The 18073-nt window shown below is 36.1% G+C and overlaps 2 protein-coding genes across 5 annotated transcripts; both read right to left on the minus strand.

Moving 5' to 3' along the window:
- Positions 1 to 938: 938 nt before the first annotated feature.
- On the minus strand, positions 939 to 5223 carry LOC144543672 (ATG8-interacting protein 1-like). Of its 4 annotated transcripts, XM_078292025.1 has the most exons (4): positions 5066 to 5223; positions 2479 to 2892; positions 2248 to 2403; positions 939 to 1287 (listed from the first exon to the last, which is right to left on the minus strand). In XM_078292025.1, the coding sequence occupies exons 2-4, from the start codon at positions 2890 to 2892 to the stop codon at positions 1195 to 1197; spliced, it is 663 nt and encodes a 220-aa protein (XP_078148151.1). In that variant the 5' UTR covers positions 5066 to 5223; the 3' UTR covers positions 939 to 1194. The 4 variants fall into 4 exon arrangements, with proteins under 4 accessions (XP_078148151.1, XP_078148148.1, XP_078148149.1 ...); XM_078292022.1 differs by having other exon boundaries at positions 2248 to 2892; XM_078292023.1 differs by lacking the exon at positions 5066 to 5223 and adding an exon at positions 4902 to 5052 and having other exon boundaries at positions 2248 to 2892.
- A 5034-nt stretch (positions 5224 to 10257) lies between these two features.
- On the minus strand, positions 10258 to 12362 carry PEL3 (HXXXD-type acyl-transferase family protein). The gene is made up of 2 exons (XM_078326693.1): positions 11740 to 12362; positions 10258 to 11423 (listed from the first exon to the last, which is right to left on the minus strand). The coding sequence occupies exons 1-2, from the start codon at positions 12229 to 12231 to the stop codon at positions 10530 to 10532; spliced, it is 1386 nt and encodes a 461-aa protein (XP_078182819.1). The 5' UTR covers positions 12232 to 12362; the 3' UTR covers positions 10258 to 10529.
- Positions 12363 to 18073: the final 5711 nt, after the last annotated feature.

Below are 18073 nucleotides of genomic sequence, written 5' to 3' on the forward strand. Positions count from 1 at the left end.
TTGGAAAGAACATTTTCACCGACAAGAATTCATTTGGTGAAACAGAAAAAAAGACAGCTATTTCTCATAATTTACCATCTATGCCATTTACTGTGATTTTGTCGCTTTAGCAAAAATATAAATTAAAAAAAGTTACAGAAGGAAAAGCTAGATGGGCTTTTCTCTGCCTCTCAGCCTTCTACTAGAAGTTTCTTCTCCTTTCACCAAAACAAAGAAAAATAGTCTACTCGATCGTTGGAGTTTTACATATTTTACGTACGATGGCAAAGCACTAGAGAAGAAAACGATAAACGGAGAAGAAGAGGAGTTTTCGGTCCTATCACTTTTTTCCGTACGATTCTTGTCAAATCTTATCGTTTTGAGGAGGATTTCCCAGCGCGATTTGGCCTCCTTGAAATCCCTTCAACTAAAATCGTTTCTCGTGGCTTCTCTGGTTCCGATCAGTTATTCGACACGAATTCTATTTCCAATTCTTGTTTCTTCATTTTTTTACGCGTTCCGATCAGAGGGTTAATATACCAACTCAGGGAAAAAGAAAAGACCTGTAGTCATTATATTTGATCATTAGGCACAATTACTTCAACACAGACAGGAATACATCATTCTGTGATGTTCTAGGGGGTGCTTAACAGCAGCAGGAGTAATTCAATGTTTACTGGTACATGCAATCAAGACTAAGCACGTAATGGATCGAAAAAAAAAAATTGCTCAAAGCCAAGTTTCAAATGCTAATTTAAGATAATAATTTTGTATGACGAATAGTTTTAAGACAAGGATTCAAGAGCATTCATCAGAACTGATCTTATTTGAATACCTCAAAAAAACTACAAGGGAATTTTGAATTTTTCAATTTTGATCCAAAAAGATCAGTGAAGCACACAAAAAAGTCAGCCAAGTTATCCAATATACCGAAAGATGTTTCATAAGCAACTATTAAGTGCAATACGAGCCACAAATCTTCAAAACTTTACCATATTGTATACAGACTATCCATTAAAATTTACAAGACATATGTACAACCACGAATCGTCACAAACAACAACTATTTACAGAAACCATGTAAAAGCACCCAAAAGATATAATATACACAAACCATATACATACTGGGTGGATAAAGAACCCATTTCTAGGATCTGTTTATCGTCATCATCACACATAAGCAACAGATATTTTCATACTGATATTCAAACCTTATCAACCAAGCGCGGAATAGCCATGAACCAAATGGTTGTGTGCATTGTCAGCAAGTGCAGCGTTTTTGAAAGGAACCACCATGCAGCTTATCCTCTGAAAAAAAAAAAGTTCAATGATTCAAACTATTACAACATGTTTCCCAGTAAAAAGAAATTAACAGTTCGGGCACTGGTTTGGTTTAAACTTTAAACTAAATATCTGCTCTTTGAAGAGGATCCTGTCTTTTATTTTCAAAGAAAAAGCATGACTCTTTTGTATGACCATGCCAAAAAAAAAAAGTTACTTCCAACTAACAGTAAATTCTAGTAACACATTCTTTATCCATGCAATTAATTAGATAACAAACCCTGCTACCAATATTGGAGACAGGTAGGGCCAGCTGGGTCCAACCCCCACCACATAACACACTAAAAATAGGATGATCTAGTTGTCTCTTAAGTAGATTTGAGAGATGGGAGTTAATAATGGTGCCTATGACAAAGTAGAAGGGTAATATTAAAAAAAGAATAACGATCTAGTTGTCTCCTAGTGCAAACTCACAACATAAACCTCTTATTCTTTTGCTTGCAGCATGCTAAACTTAATTGGTTCTTTCGATTTTACTTTATGGAGATGTTTAAAAAAAAGAAAGATCGCCTATTGTCTTTATAATATTTTTTGAACTCTTTAGTAGAGTTTTTTCTTTTCTCTTCCTTGAAATTACATGTTTAGAAATTAAGCTATTTGGCCTATTTGTTACATCTGTAGGATGTATTATCAACAAGAAAGAAACAATGTAGGAGTAATTGTAGGTCCTATGTCTCCTCAAATTGGTGTGTAACACTCGGTATGTTAATTATGCATTTTTAAAAAAAAAAACAAATACTTTGTTTTTTGTGCAATAATCGTGATATTATGGTGTATGTTGCAAAAATCCCCAATTCAGTTTTGGCCACACACACTCATGTACCATTTATTTCCTGAAGTTCTAGTTCTCAATCCCCCAAATACCCCCCCACCCCCCCAAACAAAGAAAAAGAGAAGCCCAGATACGCTATCAACTGAGCTTATTACCTCGTTATTGATGCGGAACTGCAACTTAAGTTGCTGAATCTGCAGTTTTTCTCTCTGCCACCTCTGGCCCACAATAGCTATTCCCACCAATGCAGTTGCCCAGAAAACCGACCACAATGGGGTTGCCTCCTTCACATTTTTATATACTATCAAAACCTGTTTCTTCCACCACCCTTCTTTCTCTACCCTTGTGGTCGTTGCCTCCTTCGCATTTTTATATACTGTCAAAACCTGTTTCTTCCACCACCCTTCTTTCTCTACCCCCTTTGTTTCTCTCTCTTGCTCTTCATATGCTGGGAGAGTCTCAGATTCCTCCACAATAGAGCCTCTGAGAGGCTCAAACCCAGAAGACATAGAAAGACTCTTTTGTAACTCATCCTCTTTGGCCTTACTGGTTTCTTTTTGTTCATACTGACTGGACTCGTCCATTTCTTCCTCATTTGGGAGAAGGAAATGGTCTGACATAAACATGGATGAGGGGGGTTCAAACTCGTACTGTTTTGTGGTGTAAGAAGAATCAAGGGATTCAAGCTTTCTATGGCCAGAGGGCGGCGTAGATGGTGTTTGTGGACCGGGTGCAGCTGCATATGTGGAGGCAGTGAGAGAGACCACCTCCCAGTCATTTCCTTTATCTTTCTCCTCCATCTTTATAGATTGCATAAAATGAAAATTAAAAAGGAAACATGATCAGCATGAGCAAAGGAAATATGTATTAATAAAAATGTAACACTTGCAAAGTTTTATTAGATATCAACAACAGCAATTAACAGCTGTCATATCAAAAGAACGAGAAGTGCAATGTCAGATTTCTATATTCCATAAAGAACAGTAGTGGAGAACTAACTTCTAAAGTTTAGAACTAGCAAAACTGGAGCACAAACAAGTGACAAGTTTTGAAATTTATTAATAACAAGATAATGCTTTGGATAACAATGAAGAGAATATAGGACAAATACAAAAAAAAAATTATAAATAACAAGATGATGCAATGATTAAATCCTTGGGATCAGATGCTTTATTTTTAGCAGTCATGTTGGTAAAACTTGCCAACTAAATACCTAGGCATACCTTTACATTGGATAAAACCTCAAAATCAGATTTGCAACATTTGATAGATAAGAAAGAAATTACATATGGAGAACAGTAAAATCCTATCCCTCAGTGGTAGGATAACTCTCATAAACAGTGTGTTAACAGCCATGCCTTTATACATGGTTTCTATGTATAAGGTTCCTTTGCAATTAGATAAGACTCTAAGACAATTTCTATGGCAAGAACTGGAGATAAGAAAAAATAGTCTTTGAAAAACAGAATACAGTGTGCAAAAGAAAACTCATTGAGGAATGGGATTATAAATATTGAATAAATAAATATATCCTTTTCAGGTAAATGGTGGTACAAAATTTAGGGATCACATTTTTGTAGTGTGTGGAAATTGATTATAACAAATTAATACAAGACTAGACCCGCCAATTTGTCCCTCTTTTGGCAAAGTACTATTAATGAAAAAGAGGTAGCAGATGAAATTCTAGATGGATAGCTTAGGAATTACATATTGGCAGTTTTATACAAATAGAGGAGGAGGGCACTGGTACCACACCGGTATCACCAAGGGGGGAACATGCTTCTCATTCTGCTATTTATCAGTGCTGTGATCTACTATCCGGTAGAAAATGAGACTGTATTTTCTTTGTTTTACAGTTTCATGGGGTATTATTTCTGCTGATTATGGACCCACTGATATCAGCACTACACATTGTTCTTTTTTAGCCAATTTGCTGACAACAGGGTAATAATAGATAAAAGTATATCGACGAAGTAATCTGAGGATGAGAAAAGGGTACACTAGGGTAGAGGCTGTTATGATTTGGTGAGCCTGTTTTGATTTTCTCAATATAGGTACCTTGGAATGAATAAAACAGGTGGCATTTTTTATGCAATTATTTTAAAATTAATTATAAAATAAATAAATAAATATTGTGATCTCAATCATAAATGAAAATGGAGGGCCTGGAAACTACTTTAACATCTGGAACTTGGCCAAATACAAACTACTTTCACAAGCACAAATCTGGGCACATACATCTAACCACCACAGTATCACATCTCAGTTATTCTATAAAAAAACAAGCCCTAATAGTTCTCATCATAGATTAGTACTGTATGAAAATGATTAATGATAAACAAATTCCTTAAGCAGTAATAGTAGATGAAATTCGAGAGGACAATGACCCGAATTGATTGAAATAAATAGCAAAATTACTTGATCCAGTTGCATAGTTCCAAATAAGTTAATTACATATACTATCAGATCTCAATAGTAAATATAAGACATATTCGAGCTTTGATTTATCCGTAAAAGTAAATTCAGGAAGTATTGCTGAATGTAAAAGTTCTATAGTTTGCTAAATTGCAGAGGACGTTATGTCAGAATTCAACCCTTGGATCATCTAGCACCACAAAATCAACTTTGTAATGTAATCTATTTAAAAATATAACTAGTGTAAGAAGATCTGATCCCCTGATATCCCTAGTGCAAGTACTACCTGTAGCTAGAACGAACCTAACAAATTAAACAGTACTATTTTACTCTGATATTACCAAATTTAAAACAATCAGGGAAGGTGCCACCTATCCAATTGTTTGTGAAGTACCTCACTTAAAATTAGGGCCTTCTACCATAGCATGCAATAGTCTAGCGTTGCTACTTGCTACCATAGTTTCGAAAATCTATCTATCGGCTGAGAGGGTTGACAGATTTCCAAACCGATTCGCAGCGTTTTGGGAGGGAAAAAAACTTCGATCGAAAGAGACTCACCGTTCGAGAGTTACGCTGATTCTTCAGATTCGAATTTTAACCAACTGTGCAAAGGGAAAGGCAAAGGACCAAAGGTGGATGTGATTGATTGACGGTAGGAACCAGGAAGAGAGATATATGTGGGAAGCGGGGAAAGTATATCAACAAAATATTTCTATTTGGATCTAGACTGTGACTGTCCAATTAAAATCTACCCGAATATTAAAGCGGTCAGTGCGGTCCCCTCCGAGCCGAATTGGCCCTTATTCCGATCCGACGGCCGTAATCCACAGAAATATTATGAAACCAGGAGGTGGTTGCCGGTTGTTTATCTTTACCAACAAATAAAGAACTGGTATTGGAAACTAAAACACAGAAGAAAAGAGGTATGAAAGAAAGAATTTTATTTCATTTTTGATCAAACTCTTTACAGTAGCTAATTACTCCTTTTATAATGAGAGCAATGACTAGATACAATGCATCTACAGAGTTTGTTAGTCTTACAATCTTGCCTAACAACTATTTTAACTAATCTCCTTGCTAACTAATTTGGTTGACTGAAACTCATCCTTTGGCGTCTCTTGTGCTTTCTCTTGAGATAGTCTATTAGAAACACTTGGTTTCCGCAGTAGGCTACTAACGTAGAGGGCTGACAACTGCATCAAAGACGTTCCTTTTCAATAACACGTATATTGGCGCTTCATCATTAGAAAGATGGAATTGTTTAAAAGAATAAATATAGGGTTCACCGATACATCTCCAGAAATACACACAGTAACTAACAACCCACCCGCTATCCACTGAGCCTTTCACTTCTCCAACTAAGAGCATCTACATCCCTAAAACTCTTAGAGTTTCTAAATAACTGTTAACTAATTTTTAGAAATTTTGTCTCTGAAAATTTCTAAACCTCCACATCTCTGAAACTAAAATTAGAGTTTCTTAATTGTCACATCAGCAAATAAATTACTAGAGAAAAGAATTCCAGCGAATTATTTGGTCACGTCAGAGTTTATAAACGATTTCTTATTAAGAAACTTTGGAGCAAAGTTGTTACATAAGAAACTCATCTGCATCCCTGAAACTGGTTTAGAAACTGCCACATCAGATTAGAAACTCCAAGAGTTTCAGGGATGTAGATGCTCTAACTTCTTTCCACTACAAAATTTCTCTCAAAGGGTGGCCTGCATCACTATCCATTACGCTACCAGATCAGTTGGATCGCGTTTTCCTTCAAAAATCGTGTTGTTACGCTGCTTCCAAATCGACCAGCAAGCCAAAGAGAACACCACCTGCCATTTCTTTCTCATCATTATGTTCCCACTGTACTATTTGGACGAACAGCGTCAAGTTTGCTAAATTGAAGTGCCAGGACAGAGAATCGTGCAATTGAGCAAAAACAAAACCTTATTCCAAATAGCTAAGCTGTGATAGCATTGGAAGAAGAGGTGGAAGGTCAATTCAATTGTACCAAAAGTACACATCAGACATGAGGCATCAATGCAATGGAATTGGCGATGGAGCATGGAATCGCGCGTTAACAGTTTGTCCTTCAACAACAAGAAGAGGAAGATCTTCATCGAATAGGGAACTGAGAACCGCCAAGTGCTAGAGAATTCCATTTGATACGGTCCCCAATCACCAAGGTATGGTAAACCGATTTAGCACTGTAGACTTCATTAGAATTTCATTTCCACATCAGCTTATCAGGTTGTCCCTCAGTGAGCTCTATTTGAGCTCTATTGGTAATTCTATTAGTTCTGATGCCTTCTGTAGCAACCAAGCATGGTTAGAACATCCAGCCCCAGTTTCAGCCAGTATTTGAAATCCCCATTCATCGTACAAGAATGAGATACTGGTGTCATCGCCAACCACCCATGTAGTCGACCAACTAAAGATATGCTTGATTGAGATGAGATCATACCAAAAAAAGGAACCATGTCTGGACCATAGTCTTGGCCATAGTGTATAATTCCCCTGCCATCTAATTTTTGATATCATCAAAGTCCACATTGAATTGGGCTCTTCATAGCCCTTCCACCACCACTTTAGCAAAAGAGAGGTATTTTGTAGAGAGAGATCAGATAAGCCCAACCCCCCTCCCCCCACAGCTTTGGTAAACATGCCAACTCCCAATTACACAATGATATGCATCTTCTTCTATTGCTCGATTTGCCCCATAGAAAATTCCTTCTTGCTCTATAAATCCTGGATAAGACCCATTTTGGAATCCACGCCCCCCCCCCCCCCCGAGAGCATCCTCGTTTGCCAACCCGCGAGTCTCTTCTCGATTTTTTTTTACCAGTGGTAGGAATTGTTGCTTGGTCTTTTTAAAGTTAAAGACATTCCCAGATAGGTCTTTTTAAAGTTAAAGGCATTCCAACCCATGTCAGCATTCAGAACATTTAACGGGATAAAAGTGCTCTTAGCATAATTGACCTGCAATCCATAGACAGATGTGAATAACCTTAAAAACAATTTAAAAGATATTAGAGTGTCAATATTTCCTTTGGCGATGACTGTCGTATCATCGGCGTATTGGAGTGCCACCACTGACTTGCTTATCTTGTTAGATAGTGGGGATTGCAAGGCTGCATTAATGACATTTATCATGAGCTGAAAGGGTGTCTCTTTGGCGGAGACCCTGTTTATGGAAGAATGGCCTAGATTCATATCCATTAATGCACACCTTTGATAAAGAAGTGTCTCAGAGGGCCTGCATCCAACCTATCCATCGTTCCAGAAACATCCGTGCTCTCATAATCCGAGTCAGAAAGTCCCAATCGAGAGAATCAAAAGTCTTTTTGAAATCAGTTTTGGCAAAAATGGCCGGATTGGCCGAGTGCGAAATATGGTTGAGCAATTCTCTTGTGGTGACGAAATTCTCTGAGATTTGTCGGCCATGCACGAAAGTTGTCTAATAGGGAAAAATCAAGTCCGGCAAGACCAATCTGAGCCTATTTGATAGAATTTTTGAGATCAATTTAGGTATTAGGTTTAGGACACTAATTGGGCGGAAATTAGATATAGTTATGGGGGCTTCAATTTTTGGAATTAGAATGATGTTGGCTTGGTTATGTCGCTGCAGATCAAGTTTGTTGTCATAGAAATTGAGCATGGTTTGGTAAATTTCATGCTTAACCTCATTCCAATAAACCTTTAGAAATTCATTCAGGATTCCATCGGGACCCGACGCCTTGTTATTTACTAGTTGTTTAACCACCAATTCAATCTCTTTTATTGTAAATGGAGATCCCAACTGTTCTAAACTCGGGTTGGTTGGATATAAGGCCTCTACCCTAAATATAGCACCGAATGCTTGGTGTCTAGTAGATTCTTCATATTAGCAGTGAAGGAATCTAGGATTCAGCTTGATTCAGACATGACTTGTCCATCCACCTGAAGTTCCATGATTAAATTCCTTCTCATGCGCGACGAGGCGAGTGCATGAAAGAACTTGGTATTCCTATCTCCGTTGGCCAACTAGTTACATCTAGATCGATGCTTCCATTTCGATTCAATGTTGCTTGCCAACTCAAACGCTCTTTCTTTAATCCTCAAACGCAGTCTGAACTCACAATCAAATAGGTTGTGCTTCTCCTCAATTTGGTCAAAAAAAAAACATAATGGATCTCTTGCAAAATATTATGTTACCTCAGAGGATATGGATTCGGGATGCGTGAGGTATGTTTTGTGAGTTAAAACAAAAAGTAAATTACTCATATGTCTCTTAACACCCTGTTTGGATGGAGAGTAGAGGAAGAAAGGGGAGGTGAAAAATAGAAAGAAATGAAATGAAAATTAAAGAAAGATTAACATATTTAATATCTTCGTGCTTGAATGATTAATAAGGAAAAATAAATTTAAACTTCCTTTCCGTCATAGTTCTTGTTTGGTTGATTAAAATTTAGAAGGTTAATGAGAAATTTAGTGGTTGTTGTAGGATTGTGACAAAAAACTTGTTTGAGTATTATATAGGTAAAAAACAAGATTAGACATTTTTGTTATTTTTTCTGAAAATATTTGCAACAAAATTACTTTTCATTTGTTACATTCTAAATTAGGAGGGAAACCGATTCTATTGATTACAATAATACAAGGTTAAACTTTTCACCTCCTGTACCTTCAACATAATTTTGTCAACCAAATAAAATTCGACCAAAAGTTTTATTTTCTTTCTATTCTCTCTCTTCCTCTATTCTCTCTCCAAACAAAGTGTAAAAAGTATCGTATATTAGATTAGTCCTTCAAATTTCAGAAGTGTTATTTTAACTCATCAAAAAATCACTTGGTAATTTTTAAAATCTCACAAGTATTATTTGACCTTTAATTTTTAAAATCTCACAACTTTTAATTAATATAAATTGGTCTACGGTTAACATCCATTGAAAATTATGATATTTTCATCTAATCGTGGCGTCATTTTTTAAAATTAAAACTAGTATGAATGTAGTAATCAAACAATTCGAATAAAGTGAAATAAAATATAATTACTAATAATATCAAATATAAACTAAATAGATACTAGCAGTAATGTCCGTGCCATGTAAATAAGTAAAAATAAATTTACATAAATTTTATTATATATATCATTATGATCTGAACTTCATCCGGTTGTTTTTTACCGGTGATAACGGTAAAACTAATTTGTTACAAATGAGCACTGATGAATTGAATGTTCCTAACTGTCACTTGTTATATATGGAAATATATATAAAATAGTGTTATTAAATGAGTCTATTTTATATTTTTAATAAAAAAAAATTTGATAAAAATATGTACTAGTAATATTTATGATTAAGATGCATGGTTTTACTGTTTTAGTGAACAACAATCCAAACCGGGGTGTATACTCAATGCTTATTTTACGGGCTGAAAATGAGGCCTTTCTATTAGTTATACACTATTGACACTTAGATTACGGGCTGAAGAATTGGGCCTTCTATGAAATATCTACCAAACATTTTTCCTATATTTTCCTAGTAAAATTTGAGTGTGCTAAGTACACAATTCTTCCATTTTATTACATAAGAATTCTTCAGAAGACATATTGCATAATCTGCTTATAAGTATATAAAGAATTTTCTCAACTTAATTAGGTCGATTTGTTATATATATATTCTCTAGCCGGACTTCATTCTTTATCATTAATTGCAAACTTTCCATGGAGACTTGACATTAAAAACATAATAAGAAATTTTGAATGACATCAATCATATTACTGATTAAATAAGCCAGATAATATATATAATTGCCACAAACAACTAAGTGCACATTTAATAATACTCATATCCATGCCTTACATCGAGCTCATATTAGTTGAAACATTTAATCTGAGCCTTCTTTAGTTCCAATGTTTAGAACACAGAACCTTATTAAACACAAACCATATAACTACACAACAATAACAACCAGGCTTAAATTCATACCTACCAAACCCAAACAACCAACCCAATGTAACTCCTAATTAATGATCTCTGCTTTCTCACTTTGCCATGATGACCGGATTGAGGAACTCCTCATCCTTCTCCAGCCTCTCCATGGCCTCCGGCTGCAGCGTCAGCTCCACGTCAATACTTCCATCGCCATCTCTGCCAGAGTACAAGTACACCATGCCATCAAACTTGTTGTTCGACCCGCTTCGGACCCTCTCAGGCCGCCCGAACCCGAAATCAACTTCATAAACCTTGAACCTTGGTGAACTTCCGACTGCCACACAGTTCATCCCGGCATCGCTATAATGAAACAGCTTTGGTGCTGCCTCGTACTCATCGAGCCGCTTAATTATAGCCTTTGAGTCATGTGCATCAATTGCAGCCTGAAGAAGCCCGGCTGCAAAACTTGGTGGATGCGCAAGTAGTAGACCGGCAGCGGTTCCGGTGAAAATGGCTTGGATGAGATTACCAAAATAGGAGGAAGGCATCGGTGGGTCAACACGGGGCCTACAATCACCGAACACTGCAAATGCAGTTATGTCTGTCGGTGCCAATGACCTGGCACGTGAGACAACTCGCCAGATGTGAGCCGACAGGGACTGGAAAGTCGAGAAGGGCTTGACCTCTGGTGGAAGCGAGGAGTTTATGGAGGATTTCAGTTTAGAGACTGTGTCGGATTTAAAGTGAAAGAGACGGGGTACAAGGGGTTTTGCGGGACCATTTGGGTCGACTGCTTCGTGAGCGGCTGGTGATACGGGGAGGGTTAAGGGCACACGGGTTGACCGGGCAGCGAGGCGGTTGTGCATTGGTAGATCAGAGGGAGCAGAGGAAGGGGTACGGGTTAGCTCAGCCCAGGCAGACATGAAGTGCCACGTCGAATTGCCATCAAGGACCGCGTGGTTGAAGGCACAGCCAATGGCGATTCCGTCCTTCAGCTTTGTAAACTGAAAAGGAAATGAATTAGGAGAAGTTTCTTGGACTTAATTTAATTGAAATGAGAAAAAAAAATTGTTAATTGATTTATGTTCTGGGTGACTTAAATTTTTAATTAATTCAAACTAAATATACACCCCATGGTGCAAAAATATAGATCCAGTTTAACCGTATCTAATATGATTAGAAGCATCCCGGTATAAAATAAAATTTTGGCGTCATAAACATTTCTTACACCTGAAAGTAAACTGACATAATTACTCTTAAACCCTTCAAAGTTCAAATCTCACAAATTTTCCTCCAAAAAACAAAGAACAAAATTTATACCTGAATTGCTAGCAAAGGCCGGTTAAACCCTTCGAGATTCATAACCCCGGTATACGGAATAAGCTCCTGCATGATCTTCTCCTTCTCGGCTTGATTACCTTCAACCGCCAACTCTGCCACCTCAACCCCCTCAGCCGCCGCCTCTAAAACCTCCACCCCTCCTTCAAACCCTTCATCACCATTGCATTTCACGTATAACGCCTTCTCGTCATCTTGACTCAGCTTCCCTGCAAGAGGGTAAAAGTACCCCAACGCCTCTGCCAACCCATCTTTCAATTTACTGACAATGTCAGTAAACTGTTGCTCTGGAGTTGTTTTGTAAAGGAGCAGTTTTTGGTTGTAGTAGAAGGTTATGTACGGGAGGTCAAAGGTGGCGAGGGGACACGTGGCGAGTTCAGGTTTCTTGGAGGGTTGTACAGTGGTGGTGCCGGTTACTTTGACGGTTGTCTGGGGTTTCCCGTTGTCAATATGCTTCCCATTCTCTATTGCCATTTTTGTGCTTTGATTGATGTTGTGTGAGGGAGAAAGAGAAGAGTTCTGGGAATTGAAGAAAAATGGAGAAGAGTTTGGATATTTATGCTGAGACTGGTAATGGGGTGATGACAAATAGGTGCTGAGAAGTGAGAACAAAACCAATTCAAAAGTGCAACCAGGCCATTCGGGGTCCATCGTAACATAGTACGCAAAAAAAAAATTATAATACGTTTTATTTGCCAATAAAATGTGAGTTACGTATTATTCGCGAAAAAGAGGCAAAAAAAAAACCAAATTTTAAAAAAAAAATTTTTGCTAGTTTTTTTTTTTTTTTGGCTTTCTTATTGTAGCGAATTATACCCGAATTATATCCAAATCACGAATTTTTGAACTCGCCGAACCGAACCCAAACTTTTTGTTTGTCATTATGATTCGGGACGAAAATACATAAAACTAAGACCCGCTACACGGGAATATTTATGGATTTTGTTTCTGCTGTTTTTCGAGATCACAATAAAAATCAACGGTAGAGACGTGTAAGTAAAATATGTAGTTTTTTAATTGGCAAATTATTTAGGACAAATGGTTTGTTTATGAATACGGTTGTATGTACGTCACAAGTGAAAAAATAAATTATTTGTTCTCATAATTGATCAATTAAAAGACTAAATATTTCTCTATATAGCTACATATTTTTTATTTTTTTAATAATGAATAAAGTGAATACTTTATAAATTCAAAATGAGTTTAAATTGGATAAATTTTTGAGTTTTTAAAATTTAGAAGGATAAATATAATATTATGAATTATGAAGTGAAAATACATAATTTCGAGGTTTTTGAGGAACAAATGAAATCCTCCCTAAGAATTATGTGCATGAGTTCATTAACAAAAAGACTTAGGGCCTCTTCGGCCGTATACTGTGCACGTGGGGAAAAAAATATTTACTGAGACTTCGCAAAAATCAGTCCACGTGCACAGTATTTCAACCATTCAAAAATTTTCATTCCCGTTCCCTTTAGACGACTGAACAGGTCCATAACAATCCAAAAAGACTTGGTCATTACAACGGCTGCTTGATATTTTGTGCTTGAATTCCAACCTCAAAAGTTAAAATGCTATGTTCTTATCACCCTTTGTCAAGGGCCTTAAAACTGAGATCATGCTGTGACTTTTGAAAGTCATTTCTCAGTTACTTGCAAAACCTCACTTCCCTTGAAACATTGAATATATCTAATACATTTGGTATCTATTTCATCTGAGGTCACAAGCAATCTTAAATCGTTATCAGCACTGCATTTTGGGAATTTCATAGGTGTCCCAATTCACTGACTTCAGGGAAACTGAATCTGCTGCAATTCTTCAAGTGTGAAATCTCCACTTTTCCAAATTCAACTGTTGGATTTTTTTGAGATGCGTGCACAGAAAAACTAACTGTTTCGAGATGCGTGCACAAAAAAGTTGAACGGTTGGATTGAAAAAAGCAAGAATAACTGTTTTACAATTTCGGATCCCACCAGATTTATTTCCAACTTCAGGCATGTTGTACAGGGACATTTAAAGTAGATGCTAAGTCAAGGCAGATCTAAGAAATCCAAGCCCATAATTCTAAATGGACTATTTTTTGGTTGGAATGACTTATTTGCAAGGGAAAAAAAAAAAAAACTTCTGAGCTGTTAATAGCGGCTCATTAAAGAGGTGCAAATTTATTTATTTTTTTTGTGAGAGAGGGGGATAATGAGGTAAAACATTTTATAAGGGGACCCACCTACTACGAGGCACTGACACAAGTCACAAGTTAACATGTTGAAGGTGTAATGGCTAAAGAGGTGTTAGTTGGGGAGGAGGTGAGTATTTATGAGCTCCATTGAGTTGTTGTCTCCGATCAGGCGTAAATGTTTGTGCAGGATCGTTTGCCAATTGCCTCTTTGGTATATTTTGCCCCACTGGCATTCTTCCAATGGAACTCAAAAAGAGTTCAGATAACATTGGTATCACATAATACTAACTTCAAAATTGATTGAACTTTAAACAACTAATTCAAACCGTTCAAATCAATTTACTTTATGAGTAATGCGTTTACATGCAAATTTTTTGTATTTTCGAGTTATTTTAGTATCAAATCACACGGTAAAAAAATTGAAAAATAAATGTATTAAAATTAACTTAAAAACTTGCACATTTGACCACTTGACTTGATACCAAATAAATTCAAAAAGTTACAAATTTTACATGTAAACACACAACTTATGAAGTATATCGATTTGAACTGTTTGAAATCGATTCGATAGATTTTTGAGTTGATGTTATATAGACTGAAATGACATTGATATTATACTAGTCAGACTCGCTCGGATAATTCCGTTGATGCGACACCAGAGTAAAGTGTTTCCTGATGAGAAGTTAATATTGCATTAATTATGTGCTTCGTTTTGTAGTTGACAGACACATTTAATACTAGATGGTAATTGTTTGTCGGTTTGTTTATTTATCGAGGAAGAGAGCTCGTCAAAGGAGATGCCATATATTAATTGAGTACTTATGTTATCACAGCTTATTATTAATTTATTATTGGGAATAAGAAGTTAAATAAAATATATCCTGATAAAATTTGCATTAAGGGTTAATTTAATTTACTGTGCAACTGATCTGTGAGCACATCCTAGTTAAAGAAAAGAAAGGAAACATTTCATTGATTTTTATTTTGCATATTAAGTTAAGAACCATGACAGATGGATGAAACATTTTTGGATTGGTATAAGATTAAGGGTACTATCCGTAATTAGGAAAATTAAATAGACAATTAAGATGCCATGTGAACCTATTTAATGCTGCATTCAATTCCTTCCGAAATTTTTTGAGGAAAAAAAAAACAGTACTGTATATTGTACAACTTCTTAACTTTGGTCATGTGCCGTGCCGTGATTAAATGAACAATGACACATGCTGTGCTATAGCCAAAATATTGAGGGGTGGTCATGGCACGCGAGTCATGCCGTAACTCGCGTGCTGTGTCCAAACAAACTGGTTACGTTTCTCATATTTAACTATTTTTTTCGTAATTTAAGTTAGTTTATTCAAGATTCACTATTTGATTAAGACCTAACGGTTCTAATTACACGTGACTTGCGTGATTATGTGCCATGCCGGGCTGTGACCGAATCTTTCACATAATGTGCCGTGCCAAATTTTCAAAAGCTGATTACAACACAAAACAGTCACACGTGCCGTGCCATTCTGTGCTATAACCGTGCAATTTTTCCCACTCTATTCAAATCTGCTCTTGTACCTAACATAGATGACTAATATGTAGAACGAGTGACTCAGATCTCATTCTACACAGTCAGTTTTTTGGATTTTGTTTTTTTTATAGGGTTAGTGGAAAGTTTTCCACTAAAAATCAGACCGTGTATACTCACAGCATGGTCAAAATTAATTCAGTGCTTATTTGGAATGTAGGAGGGGGGTTTCTTTGAGATTCGTGCCAGATTAAAACGGACGACTCAGATCTCATTCTACACAGTCAGTTTTTTATTTTTTTTTATTTTTATAATAGGGTTAGTGGAAAGTTTTCCACTAAAAATATATTGATACTAATAATACACAGTCAGTTATTACACTGGATCTGAATTCTTAAGAAGATATGGACTCATTTTACAGTAACCAATAAGACTTACTTGAAAATATGTTTTGTACTTAGGAGGCATTTAATCTGTGCATCCCTGCCTTTGAAAAAAAAAAAAAAATTAAGGAAAGGTATATATCTCAAAATGTGTAAGATTATTTTACCCAGAATTTTGTTCATCTAGCAGTAAGCTGTGGAGTAAACTGTGGTAAATTGTTCAGTTAATGTGTATTGCTGGTACCAGGACAATATAAATTTAATGAATTAAATTTGCATGCGGTGGCACATAATTGTGAGCATATGGGCTCACCTTAGATTCAAACAGGGTCCTGTTCAGTATTTTGTACTACAGATCAACATTTCTACTGACTAACTAATGAGGTGGAAGAATAAAAATTCAAGATTTTAAAGGCGACATATTACGTTATATTTTTTTAAGGTTAACGGCTTTACCGTTAACATTTGTATTGATAAAAAAGTTTGAATTACAAAACCCTACTATAATGTACACCTCCCTCTTTTTACACATAATAAGAGGCTCGACCTGTATATAAATTAGAAATAGGTGTTATAATTGTCAGCAAAATAGTAACCAATTATGCACATCCACCGTCACCGCATTTAAAGTTAAACCCATCTGCTTCTTTCCTGTGAGAAAACTCGTCTATTTCGTTCCGTCCACAGGGCCCAGGTTCCCGCCGTCCATGCCATATCCCATCGAATTCTTCCACCGTTGACAGACCCCTGCGGATATGTTTCGGATAATAGATATTTGGGGAAAGTTAGAGAGGGATGCAAAAACCATAATGTGGTATTGTAGCCCCAACAAAACTGGAATCTGCATCGTTTGTATTAGCATATCATTTGAGTTAATTTCAGACTGTACAATTAGAATTCGAGTTAATCAAACTCATGCCTATAACACACTGGACCCTTTAATATTAGTGCGGATTTAAATCGGCCAGACCAGATCTTAACTCAAAATTTGAGTTAACTTGGAGGATACAAATTCACAAAACTGTGGTGGGGAACTAGAATGAATCCATATCACCCCAGGTACCTGAGATGCAAGTTATAAATCCGGACCGTTCTCTTCAAATGGCACGAATCTCAAAGCACACCCCCTACAGTCTCCATGGCACTGGATTGAATTTGATCCGGCCGGAATTAATCTAGGCCATTTATTTTGTTAAATTGTATCTCAGGTACTGGAATGGTACTACCTCTGGTGACCATGTAATATGTTTTTTGCAGATGCTGCTAAGAGGAGATTACCACGGTAATATGATCTCATAATATATAGCTAGAGCTAGAGGCGGATATATATAGTATAAGAATGAAGTCAATTGACTTTTATTTTTTTTTTATTTGCAATTTTTTTCTACATTAATTTATAGTAAAATGTTATGATTAATATAAAATGACATCCATTCACAGCAAGAAAATTTTATATGATTCAACTTCATTTACGTTTGACCTCCATAACTTGAAAGTTTGGTTCCGCTCCTGACTAGAGCATCTTATGTCTCTGAAAATAACATAAAATAAGCGCTGCAGCAGACCAGCAGTACCTTGATCTGCCTCTCTATAGCTATTAACAATTTAGCAATTTAGCATTCAGGAGATTTATTGGTCTCGGCCAGATATTATTTTGGTTTTGAGCCAATTAATTTGCTCAAGAGGCTTTCGTGTATCGTTTTATGCAGTTCGATCAGCTTGATTCGGAGATACATGGTATTGGTCTTTTGATTCATCAGATTTCGGTTTTGCTCGTTTGTTTTTTCTTTCTTTTAATTTGAAAATCATATACACCGTAAGACGAAAATAAGCTGGACAAATAATAAGTCCTATATTTTATTATTTCAGCTAACAGTACTCTATTGTTAATTAGTTCCATAACTTAAGAACATCTCACAAATGATACAATATTTAATCAATCCAAACCAAAACATATAGTTTATCCCGTTCTTTACCTGTTTCATTAATGGTTTCATTTCATTTATTAAGATAATAATAATAATATTAGAGTATTGCATACCACTATAATAGAGTTAGTTACGTTTGATAGTTAGTATTCTGCTGTAATTAGTGAAGTTGTTAAGAGGATGTTAGAAATATTGTTAGAGTTGTTAAGAGGTTGTTAGTGGCATAATTGTAATTAGACAAGACTCTATATATAGAGCATAGTTGTAATCAAAGATCAATCAAGAAAATACAATTTCATTTCATATCTCT

The sequence above is a fragment of the Carex rostrata genome, chromosome 25, assembly GCF_964058835.1.
Source record: "Carex rostrata chromosome 25, lpCarRost1.2, whole genome shotgun sequence".
NCBI lineage: Eukaryota > Viridiplantae > Streptophyta > Magnoliopsida > Poales > Cyperaceae > Carex > Carex rostrata.

Bases quoted from the DNA above. Each gene is read 5' to 3' on its own strand.
- LOC144543672 (XM_078292022.1), bottom strand. From the start codon at position 2,892: ATGGAGGAGAAAGATAAAGGAAATGACTGGGAGGTGGTCTCTCTCACT. The intron at 1,288-2,247 runs GTAATAAGCTCA...TTTTTTTTTCAG, and splicing joins AGTTCCGCATCAATAACGAG to AGGATAAGCTGCATGGTGGT.
- PEL3 (XM_078326693.1), bottom strand. From the start codon at position 12,231: ATGGCAATAGAGAATGGGAAGCATATTGACAACGGGAAACCCCAGACA. The intron at 11,424-11,739 runs GTATAAATTTTG...TTTCCTTTTCAG, and splicing joins GGCCTTTGCTAGCAATTCAG to TTTACAAAGCTGAAGGACGG.